This window comes from Gobio gobio (genome assembly GCF_949357685.1).
Source record: "Gobio gobio genome assembly, chromosome: 3".
Classification (NCBI taxonomy): domain Eukaryota; kingdom Metazoa; phylum Chordata; class Actinopteri; order Cypriniformes; family Gobionidae; genus Gobio; species Gobio gobio.
This window is the reverse complement of record NC_137099.1, coordinates 14629544-14654549: the sequence shown is the minus strand read 5'-3', so window position 1 is coordinate 14654549 and position 25006 is coordinate 14629544. Positions and strand designations below refer to the sequence as shown.

General features: G+C 43.0%; 1 protein-coding gene across 1 annotated transcript in view; it reads left to right on the top strand.

Moving 5' to 3' along the window:
• The window catches only part of trpc5a (transient receptor potential cation channel, subfamily C, member 5a), a gene marked incomplete at its 3' end in the record, with an annotated part of 110679 nt that overhangs the window by 8325 nt on the left and 77348 nt on the right, over window positions 1-25006 (top strand). The window contains exon 2 of the mRNA XM_079813508.1: window positions 11489-12010. Within this exon, the coding sequence (XP_079669634.1) occupies window positions 11489-12010 (522 nt within the window). The remainder of the gene's footprint in view (window positions 1-11488; window positions 12011-25006) is intronic.

Sequence of the window (25006 nt, the reverse complement as noted above, 5' to 3'; positions counted from 1 at the left end):
ACTTAAACGGATTCATTAAAAGAAGTTATTACTCCACTACCTGCATGACATCATTAACCAACTTGGTTGAACAACAATACGGTTTCGGTATACAGTCGTGACTAGCTTGTTGATTTCTTCAACGATGCATCGTTTTATGGTATTAAGCTAGCACCCTAGCTTGGTTACAAACATTCTTCCAAATATCTTCCTTTGCGTTGACGACCGAATTTTCATTTTTGGGTGAACTATTCCTTTAAATCAATAAATCAATTTATTTTTATGTTATATATTTGAATTTGTTGTATGCTGAATTTTCTCAAAGTCTAGTGACAGCTCCTTTAGACTGAAGATGTGGAGACATGAATTATTTTATAGCTAATTTGTTATTCTACAGCTTCACTGAGTTACAAAGGAGCAGCCATGATGTTTAATGCAGCTCCAGGTATAGATTTGGTGCTCCCTCTTGGATTAGACGTACACAGTTTTATGTAGTGAAGTGCTTCATCACTAATACTGTTCAGAACAGAAGCACAATCTTCCTATACTACAGTGAGGAAAATAAGTATTTGAACACCCTGCTATTTTGCAAGTTCTCCCACTTAGAAATCATGGAGGGGTCTGAAATTGTCATTGTAGGTGCATGTCCACTGTGAGAGACATAATAATAAAAATCCAGAAATCACATTGTATGATTTTTTAACTATTTATTTGTATGATACAGCTGCAAATAAGTATTTGAACACCTGTCTATCAGCTAGAATTCTGACCCTCAAAGACCTGTTAGTCTGCCTTTAAAATGTCCACCTCCACTCCATTTATTATCCTAAATTAGATGCACCTGTTTGAGGTCGTTAGCTGCATAAAGACACCTGTCCACCCCATACAATCAGTAAGAATCCAACTACTAACATGGCCAAGACCAAAGAGCTGTCCAAAGACACTAGAGACAAAATTGTACACCTCTACAAGGCTGGAAAGGGCTACGGGGAAATTGCCAAGCAGCTTGGTGAAAAAAGGTCCACTGTTGGAGCAATCATTAGAAAATGGAAGAAGCTAAACATGACTGTCAATCTCCCTCGGACTGGGGCTCCATGCAAGATCTTACCTCGTGGGGTCTCAATGATCCTAAGAAAGGTGAGAAATCAGCCCAGAACTACACGGGAGGAGCTGGTCAATGACCTGAAAAGAGTCATGGTTTGAAATCATGCATGGCACGGAAGGTTCCCCTGCTTAACCAGCACATGTCCAGGCCCGTCTTAAGTTTGCCAATGACCATTTGGATGATCCAGAGGAGTCATGGGAGAAAGTCATGTGGTCAGATGAGACCAAAATAGAACTTTTTGGTCATAATTCCACTAAACGTGTTTGGAGGAAGAAGAATGATGAGTACCATCCCAAGAACACCATCCCTACTGTGAAGCATGGGGGTGGTAGCATCATGCTTTGGGGGTGTTTTTCTGCATATGGGACAAGGCGACTGCACTGTATTAAGGAGAGGATGACCGGGGCCATGTATTGTGAGATTTTGGGGAACAATCTCCTTCCCTCAGTTAGAGCATTGAAGATGGGTCGAGGCTGGGTCTTCCAACATGACAATGACCCGAAGCACATAGCCAGCATAACCTAGGAGTGGCTCTGTAAGAAGCATATCAAGGTTCTGGCATGGCCTAGCCAGTCTCCAGACCTAAACCCAATAGAGAATCTTTGGAGGGAGCTCAAACTCCAGAAACCTGACTGATCTAGGGAAGATCTGTGTGGAGGAGTGGGCCAAAATCCCTCCTGCAGTGTGTGCAAGCCTCGTGAAAAACTACAGGAAACGTTTGACCTCTGTAATTGCAAACAAAGGCTACTGTACCAAATATTAACATTGATTTTCTCAGGTGTTCAAATACTTATTTGCAGCTGTATCATACAAATAAATAGTTAAAAAATCATACATTGTGATTTCTGGATTTTTTTTTTTTGATTATGTCTCTCACAGTGGACATGCACCTACGATGACAATTTCAGACCCCTCCATGATTTCTAAGTGGGAGAACTTGCAAAATAGCAGGGTGTTCAAATACTTATTTTCCTCACTATATATATACTATAATTGATGTTAGAGTGAACAAGCATTAGGGGAAATAAAGCCGGTAGCAAGGTTTGTTCCTTTTGCTTTATTATTTGGTTTTCTAAAGTGAACTCCGTTGGTGCAGATACATCAAGTGAGATTGTTGCGGGAAGTGCCGTGGGGCCTAAATTGGAATCTAGCCCATGTACCATGTGCCCGCCGTTCGAAGAGCATGGGCTATTTTGCATTGCTATCACTATAGCAACCCTTGCAGCCACTTGGGAGTTCTGGGGGAGGACTGTTATACTAATGGACTGAAAATAAATCTCAAAATAAAATGCATTTGCAAACCTCACTTACTCAGTCGCTGGCTTGTTGCACCGCCATACCACAAATCATATTTCCATAATGTTCTCATGGCAGATATGGCTGTCTTTATGATAGGATTAAGTATTTTGGTCATGTACTGGCACTTAAAAATGGATTAATGGTATCATGGGTATGATATGCTTTTAAGTGTGTTTGTGTATTCACATATATAGTCATCTGCTCTTGAAAGTAAAGCCCTTGACTCCTAAACAAAGGTAAACAATCAGTATAAAAAGGGAAGGAATTGGTTGGGAAGACATCTGAATGAGTGTGGATGTGATGGATGGGGAGAAGAGATACAAACAGGGCGAAAGACATAAAGAAGGAGAGGTGAAAGAAAGGAGGGCTCTAACTGGCTTGTGGTTCATCTTTCTGATAGCTGCAAGGACAGCATGATATATAAGCAGTTCTCCTCCATCATCACTTGTTTTTTCTGTTCACTCATCCCGTAAACAGTCTTTCTGTCATGCCTTGTGTCATCCTTGTTTGGAGTGAAAAGCAGAGGAGGCGGGGCCTTGAACTGTCTCGCTGGATGTTCTGGGACCTTCTGTTTTTAACCACTTCTCATTTCTGTTAAATGAACATTTCCTCTTTTATCCTTGCGTCAAATATAAAGCTCCAGTCTAAGCCACTCCTGCTAGCATGCGTTTTGTGTCTTTAGTCCACTCCCTCTCTCTTTATTCTGTTCTCTGTTCAATTCTAAAACCCAAACAAAGTAAATTCTCTCATTATTTACTCATCCTCATGTTGTTCCAAGCAGTAACCAATACATTTTTGTAAAATAGCCCAATTGTATTTTAGAATACCGTAATTAATTCATCTCAACAAAATCTGTTGTAAATACATGTTTAATTTTGAACCTAAATGTTTACATCACAAGAGCACTTCATAAGTTATTTTGAATTGGAGTAAGGGACTCAATTGTGAACTCAGTAATGGCTCTGAACATTTCATTGACTGAGTTGAGTCTTATTTTAGGAGAGAGATCAAAGCTCTTTTGTGATTCTTTTTAATTTAGTCATTACTAAGAACCAGTACATAAGAGTCATCATCATATCGCACTATGAATGCTGCTGCCTGCAGCTGGATGATATCAAATGAAATTGCTTAAAGGATTAGTTCACTTCAAAATGAAAATGACCCTATGATTTACTCGCCTTCAAGCCACCCAAGGTGTATATGACTTTCTTCTTTCTGATGAACACAGTTGGAGTTATATTAATAAATATCCTGATGCTACCAAGCTTTAGAAGTGCATTGAACGGGGGCTTCCGAGTTTGAAGCTCAAAAAAGTTAATCCATCCATCATAAATGTACTCCACGCGGCTCCGGGGGGTTAATAAAAGCCTTCTGAAGCAAAGGGTTTTGTAAGAAAAATATCCATATTTAAAACTTTATAAAGAAAAACATCTAGCTTCTAGCCAAACCACCTTCCATATTCAACCTACGAAAAAAGTGTCTCTGGCAACGTATGATGTTGGACGTAGCGTAAGCGTTTTGAACTGCAAGAGGCGTTACACTTTCTGACAGTCTGGCGGCAGCTAGATATTTTTCTTTATAAAGTTTTAAATATGGATATGTTTCTTACAAAAATCTATCAATTCACTTCAGAAGGCCTTTATTAACCCCCAGGAGCCGGAGTACGTTTATGATGGATAAATGCACTTTTTTGAGCGTCAGGATATTTATTAATATAACTCCGATTGTGTTCATCAGAAAGAAGAAAGTCATATACACCTAGGGTGGCTTGAGGGTGAGTAAATCATGGGGTCATTTTCATTTTAAAGTAAACTAACCCTTTAACTCTTTCCTCGCCAGCAAGTTATTTAAAATATATATATTTTTTTTTTTATTAAAGTTGCCAGCCACCTCCAGTGTTTTTTGATCATTTTCACACAAATTTTATGGCCCCCAGAATATTTTGTTGTATGAATATCTGAACATGCAATATATCAAAATAAAAAACAGACCCTTTACTTTTAAACAAACAAACAAACAAACAAACAAACAAACAAACAAACAAACAAACAAACAAACAAACAAAAAAACCTTCTTATTCTAGCTTAATGCATTATTATTATTATTATTATTATTATTATTATTATTATTATTATTATTATTATTATTTATCAACACATAAAAAAAGCAACATTTTGAGCAAAAAGCTGAGAAAATCTAGCCTGACGTCGTCATACTCAATTCTAGTCAGAATTTGAGTCTGATACTGCTCCGTTGGGCGAACCAGGAAATACCTCAATTGGATAGACCTACAACCAATCAGAGCAACGGAGCGATGCATAACGTTGGTTGTCAAATGTCAACAGAACTCAACTGCACTGTGTTGCCAAGTCTGCGGGTTGAAGCGACCCCAATTATGTGATATACAGACCCAGGAATGCAAATTTTAGCAGGCAGCCCTGCCAAAATAACGTCTCGGTTACGTATGTAACCCTCGTTCCCTGAGGAGGGAACGGAGACGTACGTTAGTGACTAATGAATGGGGGTTTCGCTTAGAAGCCAATCATCTTCATCGTATTCAACAGCGCCCAATGGCAGTGCCAATGCCATGGGCATGCGGAATTTGCATGCGTAACTCCGCCCCACCTCGTGGGTATATAAGGAAGTACGCTGCGAACATCGCATTATGTTACTGCTGCAGGAGCCAAGACTGAACTCCGCGTTCCAGGCAGCACAGCTGACGTGGCTAAGGAAACGTACGTCTCCGTTCCCTCCTCAGGGAACGAGGGTTACATACGTAACCGAGACGTTCCCTTTCGTTCAGTCACTACGACGTACGTTAGTGACTAACGAATGGGGGATCCTATTCAACAACGCCACTCAGCTGTCATCCAGTGCCCTGCGTAAGTGTGAGATCCCGCCACATAAGGCCCTAGGACTCCCACTTATCACAGGAATACCAAGGTACACTGGGAAGCATATCCCAGTGAGGGAATGCCAAGATGCCTACCGTAGGGAGGACTTAGAGAATACACATATGACCCGCTGAGGGTTGCATATGGAAGATCTCTAGGGTACCAGCCGAAGGTGGATTTTTAACCCTAGGGGTGGCAGGGACTTGCCAAGGGAAAGACACCTGCTCACTGAGGAGGCTTACGGTGGGAATACTCGTGTGGGGGTCGCCGGAGGGGAACCATGCACACGGAGCACCTGGCCGGACATGAGGGTCTGGGCTCGAAAGGGCAGACTGAACTGATGTCGGCGTAAGCAGTGCTGGAGGAGCTCGAGAGGAGAGCGAGGAGGATTCAGTCTCCTCGCCCCCCTCAGGAACCTGATGATCAGGTCGTGCTGACTTACCTTTTTGTCTCCCAGGAGATCGTGGTAGGCAGATATTGCGGCCACGTACACTTTAAGGGTGGAGGGAGACAGCCTTCGCTCCACCCCCTCCTGGAGAAACGATAGCACGGACCCGATCGGGCATTTCCAGGGGTCTTCTTGGCGGGAAGAGCACCATGTGACGAAGAGGTTCCACTTCAACGCGTAGAGACGTCGTGTAGACTCAGCTCTAGCGGAAGTGATGGTAGCGACCACCGCAGGTGGAAGGCTACTCAAACCTACCGTGTCCCGTCCAGAAGCCACACGTGGAGCTTCCAGAACGCTGGACGCGGGTGCCAAAAGGTGCCCCGTCTCTGAGTAAGGAGGTCCGGTCTCAGAGGAATAGGCCAGGGAGGGGCTGTCGCAAGGAGTAAGAGTTCTGGGAACCAGGTCTGGCCGTGCCAAAGCGGGGCGACCAAGACGACCTGCTCCTTGTCCTCCCTGATCTTGCACAGTACCCGTGCAAGAAGGCTCACTGGGGGAAACGCATACTTGTGTAGCCCTGACGGCCAGCTGTGCGCCAGTGCATCCGTGCCGAGGGTGCCCTCGGTCAGGGAATAATACAGGGAGCAATGGGAAGAGTCCTGGGAGGCAAACAGATCTACCTGTGCGTCGCCGAACCGTTCCCATATCAGCTGGATCGTCTGGGGGTGGAGTCTCCACTCTCCGGGGAGAGGCTGAAACCGTGAGAGCTTGTCGGCTGCACAGTTCAGGTCTCCAGGGATGTGGACAGCACGAAGGGACCTCAGGCGCTTCTGACTCCACAAAACGAGATGGCGGGCGAGTTGAGACATACGGTGGGAGCGTAGACCGCCCTGGTGGTTGATGTACGCTACTACGGCCGTGTTGTCTGTCCTGACTAGCACATGTTGACCCTTCAGCAACGCTCGGAAGCGGTGCAGGGCGAACCGTACAGCCAGTAACTCGAGGCAATTGACATGCAGAAGGCGCTGGGGTCCTGTCCAGGAGCCCGCGGCTGCTTGTCCATTGCACATGGCACCCCAGCCCGTGGATGATGCATCTGTTGTCACAACAACATGCCGGGAAGCTCGTTCTAAGGACACTCCGGTCCGTAGAAACTTGAGGTTCGACCACGGGGTGAGTGTCTGTAAGCAGGCCCGGGTCACTGGGACCCGGAGCGTGCCAGACCGCCATGCCCATCTCGGGACTCGATCGCGTAGCCAGTGCTGAAGCGGTCTCATATGAAGCAATCCGAGCGGCGTTACCGCGGCTGCAGATGCCATATGCCCCAGGAGCCTCTGAAAGTGTTTCAGTGGAACCGCACTCTTGCCCTCGAGTTGTCGAAGGGAAGTCAGCAGAGACTGCGCGCGCTCGCTCGAAAGCTGCGCGCACATGGCGACCGAGTCGATATCCATACCGAGAAAAGAGATCCTCTGCGCGGGGCAAAGTTTGCTCTTCTCCCAGTTGACCCGAAGGCCCAGACGGGCTAGGTGATGGAGCACCAGATCTCTGTGTCCGCAAACCTGCTCTCGAGAGGGACCCAGTATGAGCCAGTCGTCGAGGTAGTTCAGGATGCGGACCCCGTGCTGCCGAAGGGGCGCAAGGGCTGCCTCGGCAATCTTCGTAAAGACGCGAGGGGACAGAGATAGCCCGAATGGTAGAACCGCGTACTGATATGCCCGCCCCTCGAAAGCAAACCGTAGGAACGGTCTGTGTCGAGGCAAAATGGAGACATGGAAGTAGGCGTCCTTCAGGTCGATCGCTGCAAACCAATCGTGTGGACGAACGCATTCGAAAAGGCGTTTCGCTGTCAACATCTTGAACGGAAACCGGTGAAGGTAACGGTTCAAGACGCGCAGGTCCAGGATTGGCCGTAGCCCACCGGTCTTTTTGGGTACAATGAAGTACGGGCTGTAAAACCCGCAATTCATCTCGGCTGGAGGGACAGGTTCGATCGCACCCTTCGCCAGTAGGGTGGCAATCTCCGCTCGCATGACGGGGGCGTTGGCCCCGATCATGGTGGAACGGACTCCCCGGAAGCAGGGAGGAACCTGCGCGAACTGAATCGCATAGCCGCGCCTGACGGTCCGCTCGACCCAGCGGGACAGCCCTGGAAGCTGAAGCCAGACATCCAGAAACTGCACCAGCGGGGTCATACGGTGTACAGACGTACCCGGTGTGGGCTTGCAGCGATGCAGCGTCACCGGCCCGGACATGGGAGGCTGTGGGGCGTCCCGGTGCGGGGGCACGGTTGACAGCTGCGTCCTGACAGAGGAGACCAGGGAAGGACGCACGTTCCACTGGGGTCTGCTCTGCCAGGAGGCTGGCGACAGAGTGGGATGCGAGTGGCGGGACCCGTGGGTGGCGCGCACCGTCATCACCGGACTCTGTGGGCTCAGGGATGGGAGTGTTAATTCTTTCTTTGACCAACATAGGGTGCTGCTGACCCGGGGGCCAGCAGCTGAACAAAGGATTCTCCCCCGGCCCTCCACCGGGGGAAGGAGTGGTCCTGCTACCATCTCCTCGAAAGAATTTCCCATCCCTGAGCCGTCCGTCTCAGGAGCGCCGCTTGGCCTGGCGTTTAGCGGGGCGCGGGGCGGCCTGAGGGGACTTGGACGCCTTCCTACGGCTTCCTCCGCGACCCGGCCCGGGTGAAGGCTGCTGCTTGGACCGGGTGGGAGGGGCGGGAGCCTTAGGAGGGCGTCCTCGGCGTGGAGCAGACTGAGGCGACTGTGTCGGCGGCTGGGTGGAGGCAGCAGCTGGCCGCCGGGGCAGTACATGTTTGATTGCCTCAGTCTGCTTCTGGGCGATTGAGAACTGTTGGGCGAAGTCCTCAACCGCCCCGCCGAAGAGGCCGGCCTGGGATATGGGGGCATCGAGGAACCGGGTCCGCTCGGTGTCCCGCATATCGGCCAGGTTCAGCCACAGGTGACGCTCCTGGACCACATTTGTGGACATCACTTGACCCAGGGAGCGTGCGGTCACCTTCGTCGCCCGGAGAGCGAGGTCGGTGGCGGCACGCAGCTCATTTAAGAGCCCCGGATCAACTCCACCCTCGTGCATGTCCTTGAGGATCCTGGCCTGGTAGACCTGAAGGATCGCCATGGCATGCAGCGAAGCGGCAGCCTGCCCCGCGGCTCTGTGCGATTTCGACACCAAGGTTGATGTGAATCGACAGGCTTTGGAGGGGTGCTTAGGATCACCACGCCAGGTTGAAGCGCTCTGAGGACACAGTTGCATCGCAACAGAACGTTCAACTGGAGGGACCCCAGTGTACCCTTTAGCTGCCGCCCCATCGAGGACGGAGAAGGCGGAGGAAGTCACCGAACGGTCACGGGAAGACAACGGGGACTTCCAGGACTGCGTGAGTTCCTCATGCAGCTCGGGAAAGAAAGGTATTGAGGGCAAGGACTGACGGGTGTCAGTGCGAGCCCCCAAAAACCAATCATCGAGCCTTGAGCGTTCGGGACAGGGTGGAGGGTTCCACTCGATCCCTAAACTCGCGGCTGCCCGAGACAACATGGCTGTCAGCTCTGGATCTGACTCGGGCAATGCTGGCACGCCCGAGGGCGGCAGCACAGCCGAGTCATCATCTCCAGAGGACTCGAGCCCACCTTGTGATGCGGTGATCGACATCGCATCCTCCTCCGGAGCGCCAAATGAGATGCGCGGGGGGGCCGGAGCCGGCCCCGCGATCTGCATCTGAACGCTCGCGGGTTGCAATGTGCAAGACGGGGGTGTGGCCCGAGGCATGAGCGTCGGGGCTTTGTTCCACACCGTAACCGTCAAGTCACCCTGACCACCAGCCGAAGTACTGGGCCTCTGGGACTCAGTAGATCGGGGTGTGGTAGAGGGGACTCTCACTTCAGTACGAAGGTCATGGAGTCTTGACCGCAACATTGCGATGGTCATGTTCCCGCAGTGAGAACATGACTCATCCGCGAACGCTGTCTGAGCATGCTGAAAGCCCAAACATACCAGACAGTGTTCGTGCCCATCAGAGGAGGAAAGCAACCGACCACACCCAGAAGTACACGGACGAGACATCCTGAAAAGGACGCGTCACGTGTAAGCTCTTTTATGAGAGGAAAGCCTCGCAGAGAACGCCGAAGCGCCCAGGGACCACACACCAGCTGTCTAGCGGACCACTGCGCAGATCAGCAGGCAGGCAGTATGATGATCACTGGAACGCGCCGTAACACCAACGCCTCTGGAAAGCTGCTCATCTCGAAAGCTGTCGATGACTCAGATCAGGCTTGTAGGAGTGAAGAGATCCTCTTGGCTCCAAAGCAGAAACATAATGCGATGTTCGCAGCGTACTTCCTTATATACCCACGAGGTGGGGCGGAGTTACGCATGCAAATTCCGCATGCCCATGGCATTGGCACTGCCATTGGGCGCTGTTGAATACGATGAAGATGATTGGCTTCTAAGCGAAACCCCCATTCGTTAGTCACTAACGTACGTCGTAGTGACTGAACGAAAGGGAACACATATTTTACTCCCGAAATGCCATTTTTTCCACGGAGACCGATTTCATTGGTCCAAACAGTTTCTGTTCGGGCATAATTACTTCTCTACGGATCAAGTCCAGACCGAACTGCCCGAGTAAAAATGTTGTGGGCGGGGCTAAGTTCGGCTGGCATCAAGGCTAGAGAAAATCAAGTTTTTTCAAAGACTCAACATTTCATGCGGTAACATTAGGCAGTTTTGATTTATGCTTTTTAATGTTGGTGATCATGTTATTTTACATATGCATATGATTACATATGATATTGCTTGTTTCTGCATCTTTTTCACATGCATTTTGATCTGGAGATTCAGTATTCTTTCAGAAGATATATAATAGCGCCCCCTTCAAGTTTCAAGTTTATTATATTTATAGAGCACATTTAAAACAATCTTGGTTGGCCAAAGTGCTGTACAGAAATTACCTATGTCCTTTACTGAAATTTAAAAATAGACATTCACAAGACATTAAACGCACAAGAAAACAGATAGGTGTTTTCCATGACCAGATTTGTTTCATAACTTTGGGCCAGCTACAGCCAGGGCTCTGTCCCCCTGCATCTCAGTCTAGATCTGGGTACCCGTAATAGGTGACTAGTCTGTGATCTGAGTGCTCTGAGTGAAAACAAGGAAAGTCAGAAAATTCCCTCAATTGCGGGAAAGCATTGACTCATAAATCACGAAAATGTTTGTCAATGATGGGGAAAGAGTTAAATGGCTGCACACAAAGTTTTCTGCTCTTTCGTCAACGTAGACTAGATTTTAGTTTTTAGTCATGTCTGTGTTTGTGTGTATGACTGTGTTCTATATTAGTATTTACCTCAAGCTTGATAAAAAGCTACTTGTGATGAACTTTGATTCATCATTTCTTTTTACCACATGTGTTTTTAAGGTGGTTGTCAATATATTATAAAGGTAAATGTCAGTTTTTATTAGAGGTTATTTTAGTTAATGAAATATAAACTGAAATACGGTAAAGGTCTGGCAACCGCAACTTCTGTTATTTCAGATTTTTACGAGTAGGGCCTTTTTCACTGATATAGCTAAAATCTCAATTTGTTCTTCATTTAATCTTATGGCTGGTACAGCAAACAAACTGGGATATTAGAGAGCTGGCTGCACTCTTGTCTAGTCATCTGTATCATGCTGTTTTAGTTAGTGTTTACATGCAGTGTGGGTTGGTGGATTGCCATACTGATGGACTCTCAGCAGCTTGTGCAGGTGAAACACTCCATGAATTTTGTGTTTTTCACACTTTCGTTCTTGTCCCCTCTTTCCCAGGTTCCATCATTAATGATGGACGCCCAGTTTTCCGAGTTCACACCTGACATCACTCCCATCATGCTCGCCGCCCACACAAACAACTATGAGATCATCAAACTCCTGGTCCAACGCAAAGTCACCATCCCTCGGCCGCACCAGATTCGCTGTGACTGTGTGGAGTGTGTGTCCAGCTCTGAAGTGGACAGCTTGCGTCACTCTCGGTCCCGTCTCAACATCTATAAAGCGCTCGCCAGCCCCTCTCTCATCGCCCTCTCCAGCGAGGATCCCATCCTAACCGCCTTTAGATTGGGCTGGGAACTGAAGGAGCTCAGTAAAGTGGAGAACGAGTTTCGTCAAGAGTACGAGGAGCTTTCTCAACAGTGTAAGCTCTTTGCTAAAGACCTGCTGGACCAGGCACGTAGCTCCCGTGAGCTGGAGACCATCCTCAATCACCGTGATGACCAAAGCGAGGAGCTGGACCCGCGAGAGTGCCGAGACTTGGCCAAACTCAAGCTGGCCATTAAATATCACCAAAAAGAGGTGAGGAGACTTCTTGTTGCTTCTTGAATAAACCAGATGCTGGTCATTTCTACCCAGTCTGATGTTGAACATACAATGTGTGATTTCTCCTTCACTTTATTACTGTTAAATAATGCTTTTGGAGAAAGTGTCTATTACTGTGAGTTTTTTTGCAGTCGAATCACATATTTCCCAAATGACATATTGTACATTACTTCTGCTTGCTATGGCTTCAGCAAAGGCAGAACAGAAACCTCACTTGAAGATTATGGGTGAATCTCAAGAAAACATGTCCATTAAACATTATCTTGAAATTTCCCCCCCAAATCTAAAGGAATTGTATAGTTTTGCAGAAAATACCTCATAATTTTACCTCACTTTTTATTTTCATGTGAATTGGGGGAAATGTGCTGTTTAACTGTCATTTCCATAATGCAGGTAATGCACATTATTGCTGTAATAATGTGTATATATAATGCTACAATGTAGTATATATACTTTATTTTACATTTATGAAATGCATTACATTGTTAATTATTTTTTATTTAGTTAATTATAATGTAATTGTAATGCAGTTTAAATAATATATTATTTTTAATTAGAACTAGATTTTTTATCTGCTTTACATTCATCAGAACTAGGGAGGGAGAAGAAAATATTGTCTCGATTTAAAAAATAGGCTTTTGGGGTTAAATATTGGACATGTTTTCAGAGATGCAACCATGTACACCATTACTTTTTTTGTACTTGATTTACATGTTTTATCTATTTGTTTTGGTATAACTATTAGGGGTGTGACAGGACGCTTGTAGCTCACGAGACACAAGATTGGGTTCACGGGAACTACATGAGACAAGATGTTTGCACAGTATTTTTAAGAAATCCTCGATGACAAAATTCATGACTGGAATTTTGAAACGTTTCTTTGAAACTAATCATCTTGTAATGAGTGTCATTTCAGTTCTACTTTCTGAGTATGAATTATCAAATGCATTGCCACAAACTCTGACTGGCTTCTCTCCTGTATGAATTCACACAAGTCTCTTCAGACCTTACTGTACATGAATTATGAGCCTCCAGAACTTCTGACTGAGGCTGTGTGTGACCTACTAATTCAACTCCTTTCCACAAATAGAACATAGAAATAAAAACAGTATAAATAACAAAAATAAATTACAGTTTTTTCTTAATTAAATAAGTGCAACCGTTATCAAAGTACTCCCTCAATATTCAAAGTGCAAACAGAGACCAGAGTTAAGAGGTGGTTACAACTACACAGCTCAGCCTAAGATAGCTTTGATATTGGGAGAATAATACCAAATTTGTGCGCATCAGGGAGCTTGTGTAACGGAGGCCAGCTAGTAGTCGCTGTGCGAGTAAACCTCACTCCTCTAATCTCAAGAGACGCTCTAGCGATTGATGCTAAAGGTTGCAGCCTTTAGCCTCTTTGTTAGAGCGTCTGACTCTCATGCTGGCGGACCGGGGTTCGAGTCCCGTTTGAAGCGGGCGGTTCGAACAGGAGGGGTTGCGTTGGTGCCGTGACCCGGGTGGGACTGATGTTTAGGGGGCTGAGTGTAACAGAGGCCAGCTAGTAGTTGCTGTGCGAGTAAACCTCACTCCTCTAATCTCAAGAGATGCTCTAGCGACTGACTCTAGAGGTTGCAGCCGGGGTTCGAGTCCCACTTGGAGCGGGCGGTTCGAACAGGAGGGGTTGCACTTGCGCTTAACTCACTTTTGATTCGCGATTGCACGCACTCTATGTATAGGGAGTGGCGGTGCTAAGACATTTATCAGATGCGTTTAGGCTCTGTTGTGTAACGAATCCTCTGCCATGGTCCTGTCATCTCGCCCTACTCTCGTCACATGATCAGTGAATTGTGATTCCTGCTGCACTGTGCAGAGCAGACTTTTACAGTTTACAAATGAAGCGACCGCTATCCAACTGAATTAAATGGTTTTCATTTATATAAAAAAGCAAACCGGTGGAGGATGTAATTTAAACATAACGGTGGCATATTCTATGCTAATTTCACCCTCACGCTGTTAGACAGCTTTTCACTCTACGAGAAATCTCGTCACATTTTAATATCGCAAGATCTCGTCAGACCCCTAATGCAGCATCAACGCATCAAATTTGAATAGAATAGAATAGAATAGAAAGCCTTTATTGTCATTCTTTTTGCTTACCAACCCAAAATTTTAGCAGCTGCTGAAAAATCTTGAAAACATTACAGTGGATAGAGGAATTGTATGAATTTCATGGTGTAAATTTCAATTTATTAGTATTCTACAGACCCTTGGAATATTCTCTACTTTAGAATGTGTTGTTCCAAACCTAAAGCAATAGGGGAAGTGCCTTTCCATCTTTCCCTCTGAACTTTGGATCCACGGGGGATACGATGTGTACTGAAGACCAGAGGCTTGACGAGATTAGAAAGACAGGAGATGGAGACAATGAGAAAGAAGCACTAGACAGATGAAAGACAGGAGCTTTGTTCCAAAACCTTGTGAGCTGCCACACTGCCTACTGCCTATAGGCAGCTGCCTTCTAAATCGGCATCCAAATAGTCTTGGAAGTAATTTGAAACTCTCTAGGCAATAGAAATCAATGCAACAAATAAATAGTGCTTTGGAACTTAGACTTGGCTTAAAATTGATTTCAAATGGCACAATACTCTAATAAACGTAGACATACATCACACACAAATATTGGGTTAAATTTTCATTACACTGAACCATTTTTATTGATACTTCTTGGTACTAAATTAAATATACATTTAATCTACATTTCTCCTCATCTGCCATCTCTGATTTATTTTTTCATTGAGCTTGTTGCAGTGCATTATGGAAGGCATTCTCCACAAAAGATACATGATGCTGCCTTCAAATTTGGCCAAAAGAAGCATAATTAAGTGTTGGAACAGCTTTCATACTGGAAGAGCTCCAATGATGCCTTAAAATACTACCTCTTTAGGCAGATCACTAGGTTTTGGGGGTGGGGGGGGGGGGGGGGGGGGGGGGCAAGGGAGTGCTAGGTAGAATATTTGCAGCATTTTTTATAGCCATACATATGCAGCAAAACAAGCAGTGCTGTGCATTTGAATTTAACTTCTTTCAACATTTTGATTATTTTGCTGCTTTTGGCTTCCTGGCAACGCAATCATTTAAGTACTATATCAAAAACAATATCAGTGTCCAATTAAGTGTTTATTTTTGTCATACTGCATGTAATAAGTGGGATCATGTTCAGTCAGAATAACCCCTTTCAGGGTAATGGTTTGTTTATTGGGTTTATAAGGGATAATGTACATCCAGACGGTTGTTATTTTAGAATAAACCCTGATGATCAGCCTGAAGGGTTTTACGATAACCAGCTGGATGTCCATTATCCCGTCTATTATACGACTACTTGCCACATAAGTAAATAATTGGACACGAAATATGAACTTATTTTATAAGTTATACAACTTATTGTATAAGTTGAAAATATTTTATTAGGTCTTTAAATGCAAAGCTTCTGTGAAGAAAGCTGTTGCTAGCAAGTGGCAAGTTCAAGCTAGATATTTTATAAGCTTAAAGGGGCTATATGCAACTTTTTCCCCAAAATAAACGTAACAATAGCCTTTTTATTTTTACCATTTATGACTCAAACATCTCCTGATGAGCATACTGACACCTTGTCCGCTCACAGTGGGTGCACCTATAAGCCTGTATCCTATTTTTCCTATTTTCTGGCGGGTCGTTTTTTTCCCGCGCTGTCTGCGGATGTGACGTCACCACCGCTGCGAGAGCGAGCAGAAAATAAGAGCAGTTCTGTTTTTTGGCCACAGGTGTCAGTCGCGAGTTTAAATTTCAGAAAAACGCATATAGCCCCTTTAAAGAATTTGAGGTAATCAGTTACATTATATAAAAATTATATAAACATTACATTATATACATAATATAACATTTAATTTAAGCATTTACTCTCCCTTTCGAGTGTCATGGCAAAGCATGCTGGGAAATAGAAATCCCAGCCCAATTGCAGGTAAATTTAAGTTTGTCTAAATTAAAAGAAACAAGTTGATAAAACTCAAAACAATGAAACAATTATTACTTAAAATGTGTCAGTTTTGTGAACTCAAAAGATAAAGAAAGTTCTAAATACTCATAAAAGTTCATTTGATTGAACTAATTTGCTTAATTTAAGTTTACCCTAATCAAACCAATTCATTATTTTGAGCGTTAGGGTTTACAGCAGGGGTGTCCAAACTTTTTTTAAAGGTTAAAGGGGCTATCAAAAGGGACTGTTAAAGGGACTATCAAAATAAAGTGAAAGCTATTTTTATTTTAAACGCCCCAATTATGCTATTTTAAAGCTTCGTAATTTAGTTTTGGAGGTCTCCAACAACAGGTTTACATGCATCAAAGGCAAAAAAAAAGGGTTTCATTTTCTCATAATGTACACCACATTGTTCAATGATTCTCAAACGACTCGTCGGGTGATTCAGTCTCTCTAAATCCCTCCTTTCCACGAGCCTACTCTGCTCTCATTGGTCAGATGGCCCAGTCTGTTGTGATGGGGCTTCCAAAAGCTCAGCGATTGTACACACTGTAAAGACAGTAACATAAATGACAATTTTACATCAATCCCAACGTGAGTTTGAATCGATGACGAAACATTTGAAGAACTAGTTATTCAACCCGAACCTTGAGCAGGACGTTTCTCAGTGATGCTACTCAGTTTGAGGTACATTATGAGATGTTTCAACTGTAATTCTTCACCATCAGCATTAACAAGTGTGCGTCCATCAACAAACATGCGGGAACTGTATCAATAATGAATTGAATAGTATCAACTGTAGTATCAATAGTGAATGATTGATGTAACATTAACGTTTGCAAAACAAATCTTGCTCCATACTATCTTTACTCAAAGTAGTAAGAACGACAGACAATATGCATTAATAGACAGTTTTAGATAATAGTGGCCCACAGCTGATTTACAGTAGTATTTCAGTAAGATAGTAATAACGTGAGTTAGCCGGTTAGCCAGATACCTGCACAATATGAAACACAAAACTACACAGTAGAAAATATATACATCAATAATTAATAACGTACATGATGTGATTCTGAGAAGCAAGCTGGTCCAAACAAACTACGTAATGATGACCCATCTTTCAAGAGCAAGCGTTTTGCCAATCCTGTGTTGAACGCCAGTAAAATGACGTTTGAGGGCGGGACAAGTTGTTCGCAGACGGACAACGTACAACATAGGCGGGCATTATGCAAATGTATGTTCTAGTGACAGAACCGTCACGCAATAAAACTAGTTTCAGAGTCGATTCTTTTTTTTTGGGAGACAATAACTTTATTTATTGTGCACTTTTGACTTTACAACTTTGCAGAACATTTACATTCACAAACAGCTGTATTACACACTGCATGAAAGGGAATATTCGAAAAAGCATAATAGGGGCAATTTAAAAAAATTAATTTTCTGCAAGGACACTTAATAAGCGCAAATGATGTTTTATTAACATTCGGGAGGAGCACGTTCAGATAATTGACACAAGTGGAGAGCACTCAGCTAATCAACAATAAGAGGTATATAGTCTATACGCAGCAGGCTTACCTCCGTTCGTTGACAGTCTATCAGCATCCCTCCACCACCCCTTCTCCACACTTTTAGTTCTAGCCACTTACATCCACGAGGGGTACTCTGGGTTCGGGCCAAATTCCGAGCTCTAAGCCCTCCCCCCCAACAGCACTGAAAATACACATTTAAATTTACTCTCCAAAAATGATATGTAAGTGTGAACTCGTGAAATAAATACAGATGTCAGAGCATGTCAAAACAGAAAACACCTCAGACTCCAGAGGTTTAAATTGACTAAATAAAGACTTTTCTGTTGTTACAAAAACAAATTCTATTTCATATAAATGCTGTTCTTTTTAACTTCCTATTCATCAAAGAATTCTGGTTAAAAAAAAATGTATTACGTTTTCCACAAAAATAGTAAGCTGCACAACTGTTTTCAATATTGATAATAAGAAATGTTTCTTGAGCACCAAATCAACATAGAATGATTTCTGAAAGATCATGTGACTGAAGACTGGAGGAATGATGCTGAAAATTCAATTTTGTTTACTTGAGACTGTGTAAATCACTTTCAAAAAACGTCTTGGGTTCTCTAGGTAGATTCCAGTAATCTTTTTCATTTTGAAACCGTCTTTTTGCAGAACGGACTCTGAGGATTTGAGAGTCTGGTATCAATATGTCTCGTTTCTCTTCCTGTCAGTCAGAGGTGATGCTAGCCCTGGTCTGTGAGACTGCTCCTCCAATTAGCTCTAATTGTTTTGTGCACCTCAATGGAAGCTGCTGTGAATACAGATCACAATGCTGTACGCATACTGTACGCACACATCTGGTCATGACAGATGTGGTGCTTTGAGCCAAGAGATGCTAGACAGTCGAAAGAGAGATCAAGATTATTATGAGCACATTTAGTGGGCCATAATGTTTGGAGTGATTAAAGCTTTATAGGATGAGATTAAACATTGAGAAAATATTAGCAGCATTACTTGAGATTTCACACAATAATTTGTCTGAAATAAATTGTTAATATGACAATTAAATGAATCAGAGATGGCGGTATAATACTAACAGGGCTGAAAAGGTGAGGAGAGTGCATAGAATCAAATATAGCCAGACTTGCTTGAAACATCACTTAAGGGCATAGTGACATATAATGCTGCTTATGGATTTCATTGTGCTCACAGGTCTCAGGAAGAGCCTTTGAAGCTGTCCTCAAATGGGACCATACTGATTCTGGTCTTTTTTGTTGTTTTTGTTAATGATAAACAGTTGTACAACTGTGCACACAAACGTTGGCAAGACATCTACTTGGTTTCTGGATTTTCCTCTTGTAGACGCAATTAATATTGCTGATACATAGACTTGGGGATTGGAACAAACTCAAGTATCATTTATATACTATTATAGTATTTCTTAATATTTTGAATTAGCTTTTATTTTTATATTTCAAGTTTTGGTCATTTTTTTCTCTGTACTTTTGTCAATATTATTATTATTATTTTAATCATTTCTATTTTAAATTAATTTCTATTTATTTCCATTTTAGGAATTTTAGTTCTTAAGCTAATTTCTTTCAGGTTTTTGCCAAGGCAACATTTCTAATTCTTGTTTGCATTTTTATGTTCCAAGTTTTTTGTCCAGTATTAACATTTTATTTATGTATGTTTATTTGGACATTTTAACATTTTATGCAGCCCAAAAACACATAGTACCAGTTTGTCCAGTATTAACATTTTATTTATGTATGTTTATTTGGACATTTTAACATTTTATGCAGCCCAAAAACACATAGTACCAGAACATGTACTCTTTGTACATGTGATCAGGGCGAAGCAGACATAAAAATACAAATCTACAGCAAAATTTGATCTCAGAATGCAGGCAATGACCAATCAGAATCGAGCATTCTAGAGGCACAGTGTGAGACAAAGACAAAGCATGTCATTTTTTCAATGTTGAAATTCCGGCTGCTGATAATATTCAGCTGAAAAATTATTGAAAATAGACAAAATGTAACGTTTTTGTTCAAGTTTTCATCTTTAAAATTTTAGTTAAAGGTGCACTATGTAATATTTTTTTCATTAAAATATCCAAAAACCACTAGGCCAGTGTTATAGGCTATATTTTGTTCATTTGAGTACTTACAATATCCCAAATGTTTCCATCTATTTGTAAATCGTGAGAAATTGCTATTTTAGCCAAGGAACCGGGACGTGTGAGGGAGTCGCCTGTCGATGACGTCATATCTGCGTTCCCCTCGGTTTCCGGTTTTATTTTGCGGAAACGCTTTACTCTTACTGCAGTGTGAACAAATGTCATAGCAGCCACCGAGTGAACACACAGAGTAATGTCATAACATAATTTAACACACTCAGATGTATCTAATATGATAAACAGAGCTGCGTTACCTCATACTCATGACCGGAAAAGTGGAAATGGCGCTGGCGATTATGCCATAATAAAGGTCCCGCTACTTGCGAAGCTTGTGTTGCGCTCTTCTTATTAACAATCGCTCCTGATTCTGCTTCATACTACAGTAACGTTAATAATCACATCCATGAACATGATTTCTGCCTGAGTCCTATCCCGATTCTTTTCCACCGGCTGTGAGGTGAAGACCACATGTCCCAAGATTCTGTGCTCAAATTTGGCATCATCAAACTACGCCTTTGATTTGAATAGGTGACCTCTAGTGGACAGAAAAGTTACATAGAGCAGCTTTAACAATAACAACACTGTTAAAGCCCAACCCCCCCCCCCCTTCAAAAACTCATCTTTGATTGTCAAAATACCATTTTTAATAGTTTTTCCTTAAAAAACTTTTTAAAAAGCTTCATGCCTTAAAATAGCTTGAATATAACTCTACTACACCCTTGCTTCATTTAATATATGCAGATCTATGAATATGTAAATTAGGCCCACCTCATTCACAACAGCTCAGAGACCCATCTCGCTCAACTTTACTGTAGTAAACGCTGCACAATGGCAAGTGGAAATACTGGTTCAATAATAAAACCCTATATGTTTGAACTTTTGCTTGACTACATTATCAAACAGCTAATAATGTGTTGCTAATGTTACACAAACCATGTTCCCGTTCGCCATACATCATATACATAATTCACCCGCTATATTGCTAAATGTACACAATTTTTCATATCAACAGAAAATATACTGGGATAACCCGGCTTCTTTTGAGACTCCCCTGCTTCAGAGTGGTTATAGTTAATGATGTGCTAAAGCCCGCCGGCAAGTTGACGTGATTGGTTACAAGGTTGTTTGGGACGTGAGAAACACCAACAATTTCAATCCTTTTTTCACTGCAGTTTGAAGGAGAAATTACTCAGCAATGGTGTTGACTTGTGTATTTGCACATGTATTTGTATTAAAGCATATTTTAAAAACACATAGACATATAAACATCACTAAAAACTTGATTTTCACCACTTTAAGTATTAAACTCCCATGTTGTTTGTATGAATAGAATGATACAACAAATCATGTGGCTTTTTGTGGAGAGGTGTACTTTTCCATTTCTTTGCAATCAGATACTACAGACCCTTTCATTCCCATTCCCTCATGCTTTTTTTTCTTTTGTGCCTCTCTCACCATCACCTCCTGTCCTTCCATCATCTCTTCTTTTCTGTAATTTTGGAAAAGGGAGGATAGTTGATTTACTGCGGGGGAACATCAGCGCAGTCAGCACCCCAGAAGCAACCCCCCCCCTCCATCTCGCCCATTCGCTTTTTGAATCGATAAGGATTACATACCCCATATACACTGAGCAGCACTTTGCTCAATAACTGCTGTGCTTCAATCTCCTTACCTCGCCTCTCATCTGAACTGCTGCTTGAAAGCTGCGCTGTATTCATGCGTATCAATAGACATGACTGATGCTGTTATAACTGTACAGAGTTGGGATTTGGCCAGTGTTATTGAAGAGGACTTAAAATTTTTTTGATCGTTTGATCTGTTACCTATCATGGCCAAGTTGTAGTCATTCCTTCCTATGATGAATGAATGTTCCCTCTTTTTAGTTAAATCAATGCCACGACTTAGCAAATTAATAAATCATGGGAACAAATTCTTAATTTGTGGCCACAATTCTTTGTCTGGGGCATACAAGTGTGTAAATATTGTAAATATTAATGTAGGAGTGAGTACTTCAACCGATGCACTGAAATAACTTTTTTTTTTTACTGAAACACAGAAACCAAAACTAAAGTTTCAGTCAGACTTAGCTAATTGGGTAATTGAACTCGGTTTGCTATTCAGTATTCGTGTATTCTCAAGTGATAAAGTAAACCAGTTGTAGAAATGTTCATATTTCAGTATTTCAACCAAACAAATTTGACATATTGCTAATCTAGCATCATTTTTGGTCATGGTGAAGTACGTTCACACTGCTAACATATCTGTTGTAGTTTATCCACATTCCCAGCCAAAATGTATATGTGGGGTATATGTATGAAATGGGCTGAAAAATGGGCTCCATATAGGATTGTCCGCGGGTTCCATAATGGCCCCATGTTAATTGCCCAGATGGATTTCATATAGGATGGCACTTGCCACTAGGTGGAACCCAAGTGGGCAACATACACAAGACCCATCTCGGTCCCAGCTTCCAGACAACATTTATATGTGGGGCCCATGTGGGTTTGAAATGGGCTGAAAAAGTGGGCTCTATATGGGATTGTCCGCAGGTTCCATAATGGCCCCATGTTAATTGCCCAGATGGATTTCATAAAGGATGGCACTTGCCACTTGGTGGGACCCAAGTGGGCAACATGCACAAGATCCATCTCGGTCCTAGCTTCCAGACAACATTTATATGTGGGTACTATATGGTTTCTACATGGGCTGAAATACGGGCTGTAAGTGGGTTTGTCCACAGGTAAAAACAGGCAGTTATGACTCCAAAAATTTGGATACTAGTGAAAATTCACAATCCTCTATTCCAATTTCGATACCATAGCTTAAACTAAAGCTTAACTAAAATAAATTTAATAGCCAACATTTTTAAAGACAAGTAAATGATTATTAGGATGCTGTCACTTTAAGACCGAATGCACGCACGGATCATGCGTTTTGTGTTTGCGTTCACTTAAGACTTAACCGGCTATGTTTACTAGGATACTCACAGAGACGGGCATTTTTTGACATACTTTTGAGTGAATTTGTCCATTCAAGTGCAGGAAGGCATGAAAGAGAGCTCAAATTTTTGTGCTGTCTTATGCGGATTTTAGGGCGCACGCTTCAGATCGTATGTTTAAACTTCCCACACGGAACGTGAGTGACGAATTCCCTGTTGCATGTTCCAGGTCTTGAATATTTACATTGGAAAGGCTGAAACGTTTTGTGATGATGTGATGATTACAGAACTCCGTTCATGTTTGTTCACGTTCATGTTGTCACAATTGCATTGTAAAAAATTGTTACTGGCCAACTGGCGAATGACACAATTCCATATAAAGGAAATTTTAGGCCATGCGTATAAAATAGGACTGAAAAACAGAGACCGTAAACTGATGAACTGAAGAGAATTGGAGTGCTGTGTGCTCGGCACTGTCAAAATTAAAGTCCCACTTCAGACACATTGGCCATCTATATAAAAAAAAAAAGCCAATTATTAGCCAATATATTGGTCAACCACAATTCTTTTTGTCATTTTGACAGACCCGTGTGAATGGGGATCGTTTTGACAACGCAAACCTTTACGCAAATTTTTTCAAAACCGCAAAGGAAAAACGTTCCAGCATTTAGTAAATAGTTGTCGTGTAAATGTACCCAAAGACAGGTCAGGTGAAGGAGACAGCTGATCTTATTCTTCATGCTGGATACTGGATGAACATCGGATTTCTCCCTGTATTTTTAGCTCTGCGCCCTGCCGGAGGAATTGCTCGCTCTGTTCTCACTGCACGCTTCCTGACGGCACCCTGGGATTAGAGTACGCTCCCTCCGCTCACTCTTTCAAAACATTATTCTCTCTACTTTCTCGTTCTGATCCAAGTCAAACACACATATAGAGGGTGGGGGGCAGAAGGATGAGGGATAGATAAAGAAAAGACAGTGAAAGTAGATCTGACAGAACAAATTGTTGCTGAATAATACAACGCAAATCAATTTCTCACACTGCCTGGTCGGCAGGTTGGATCGCTCCCGGCCAACTGAGCAGCAATGGCTTCTTTTGTTCTGATGGAGCAAGGGAGGAGAAAGAGAAGTTTATCATTTCTCTGTAGTGCTCTTCTGCTCTATTCTGCTGTTCTAGACCATATTTGTAAAGGCAATCAATGCTTCTCTGCTTTGACCATTTCGTTACAGGAATCCACAATAAGTTGAGCTAAATTATTTTTGCTTTTCTTTTTGGCTCATATATTTATAATAGATTATGTGACGTGTATGAAGTGTTTTTTGTTATACAATATATAGTGTTATACTACGGGGCCGTTGAATGCTTGAATCTGATTGGTTGATGAACGTTCTGAGGTGTGCAATTATTTTCTGGGAGACGCACAGCGAACGTAGTTCCAGGCAGCTCTTGACCGCATTACAGTTCCATATCACTTCGCATAGTTAACTGTAATAACGGAAATTACAGGACTAAAAAAAAACACCATGACAGACGATTTTCCTATAAAGTTAATTTTAATATTTACGGGAACTATAAAACGTTCAACAAATGGGCGGCAGGAGTAGACGGTCCAGATGAAGAACAACATAAACGGAAGCGGACATCAAAGACAGCCGGCAACAACAAAAGACATAAAATGATTAGCGAAGAACAGCTAGACATACTCGAGGGAGAAAAACACGAAGAAAACACCAAAAAAACAACAGCTTGGGCAGTTAATGTGTTTAACGACTGGCTTAAAGCCAAAAATACGTCTCTGGATGAGGTAGAGAGAGAGGGGGCATCCACTTTAAATAATACCCTGCTGCGAGCTTTCTATGCCACTGTCCGAAACGCATCCGGCACAGAGTATTCAGTGTCAAGTTTTATTTCCCTTAGAGCTGGACTGAACCGCTATATATCCAAATACAACATCATTGGTCAATCGGAATTTAAGTCATCCAACGACGTATTCAGGGCCGTCCTCAAAAAGTTTCGAAAGGCTGGGAAAGACGTCAGTACTCATCATCCTCCCATCTCCACTGCTGAAATACAGCGCATTCGTCACTCTCCGTATCTGTCACCAGACACAGCAGCCGGACTGGTTCGCAAGGTCTGGTTTGACATTCAGCTGAACCTGGCGAGGAGGGGGCGTGAGGGAAATCGAGAGTTAAGACAGCATTCATTCGTTATTAAAAAAGATGAAAATGGAGGTGAATTTGTTTGCTTGTCTTATAATGCAGAAACAAAAAACCACAAAAAGCCCAACGATCCCAAAAAAGACTGTTACCGAGGATTCGCGTCGTGACCGCATCACCACCTCGGG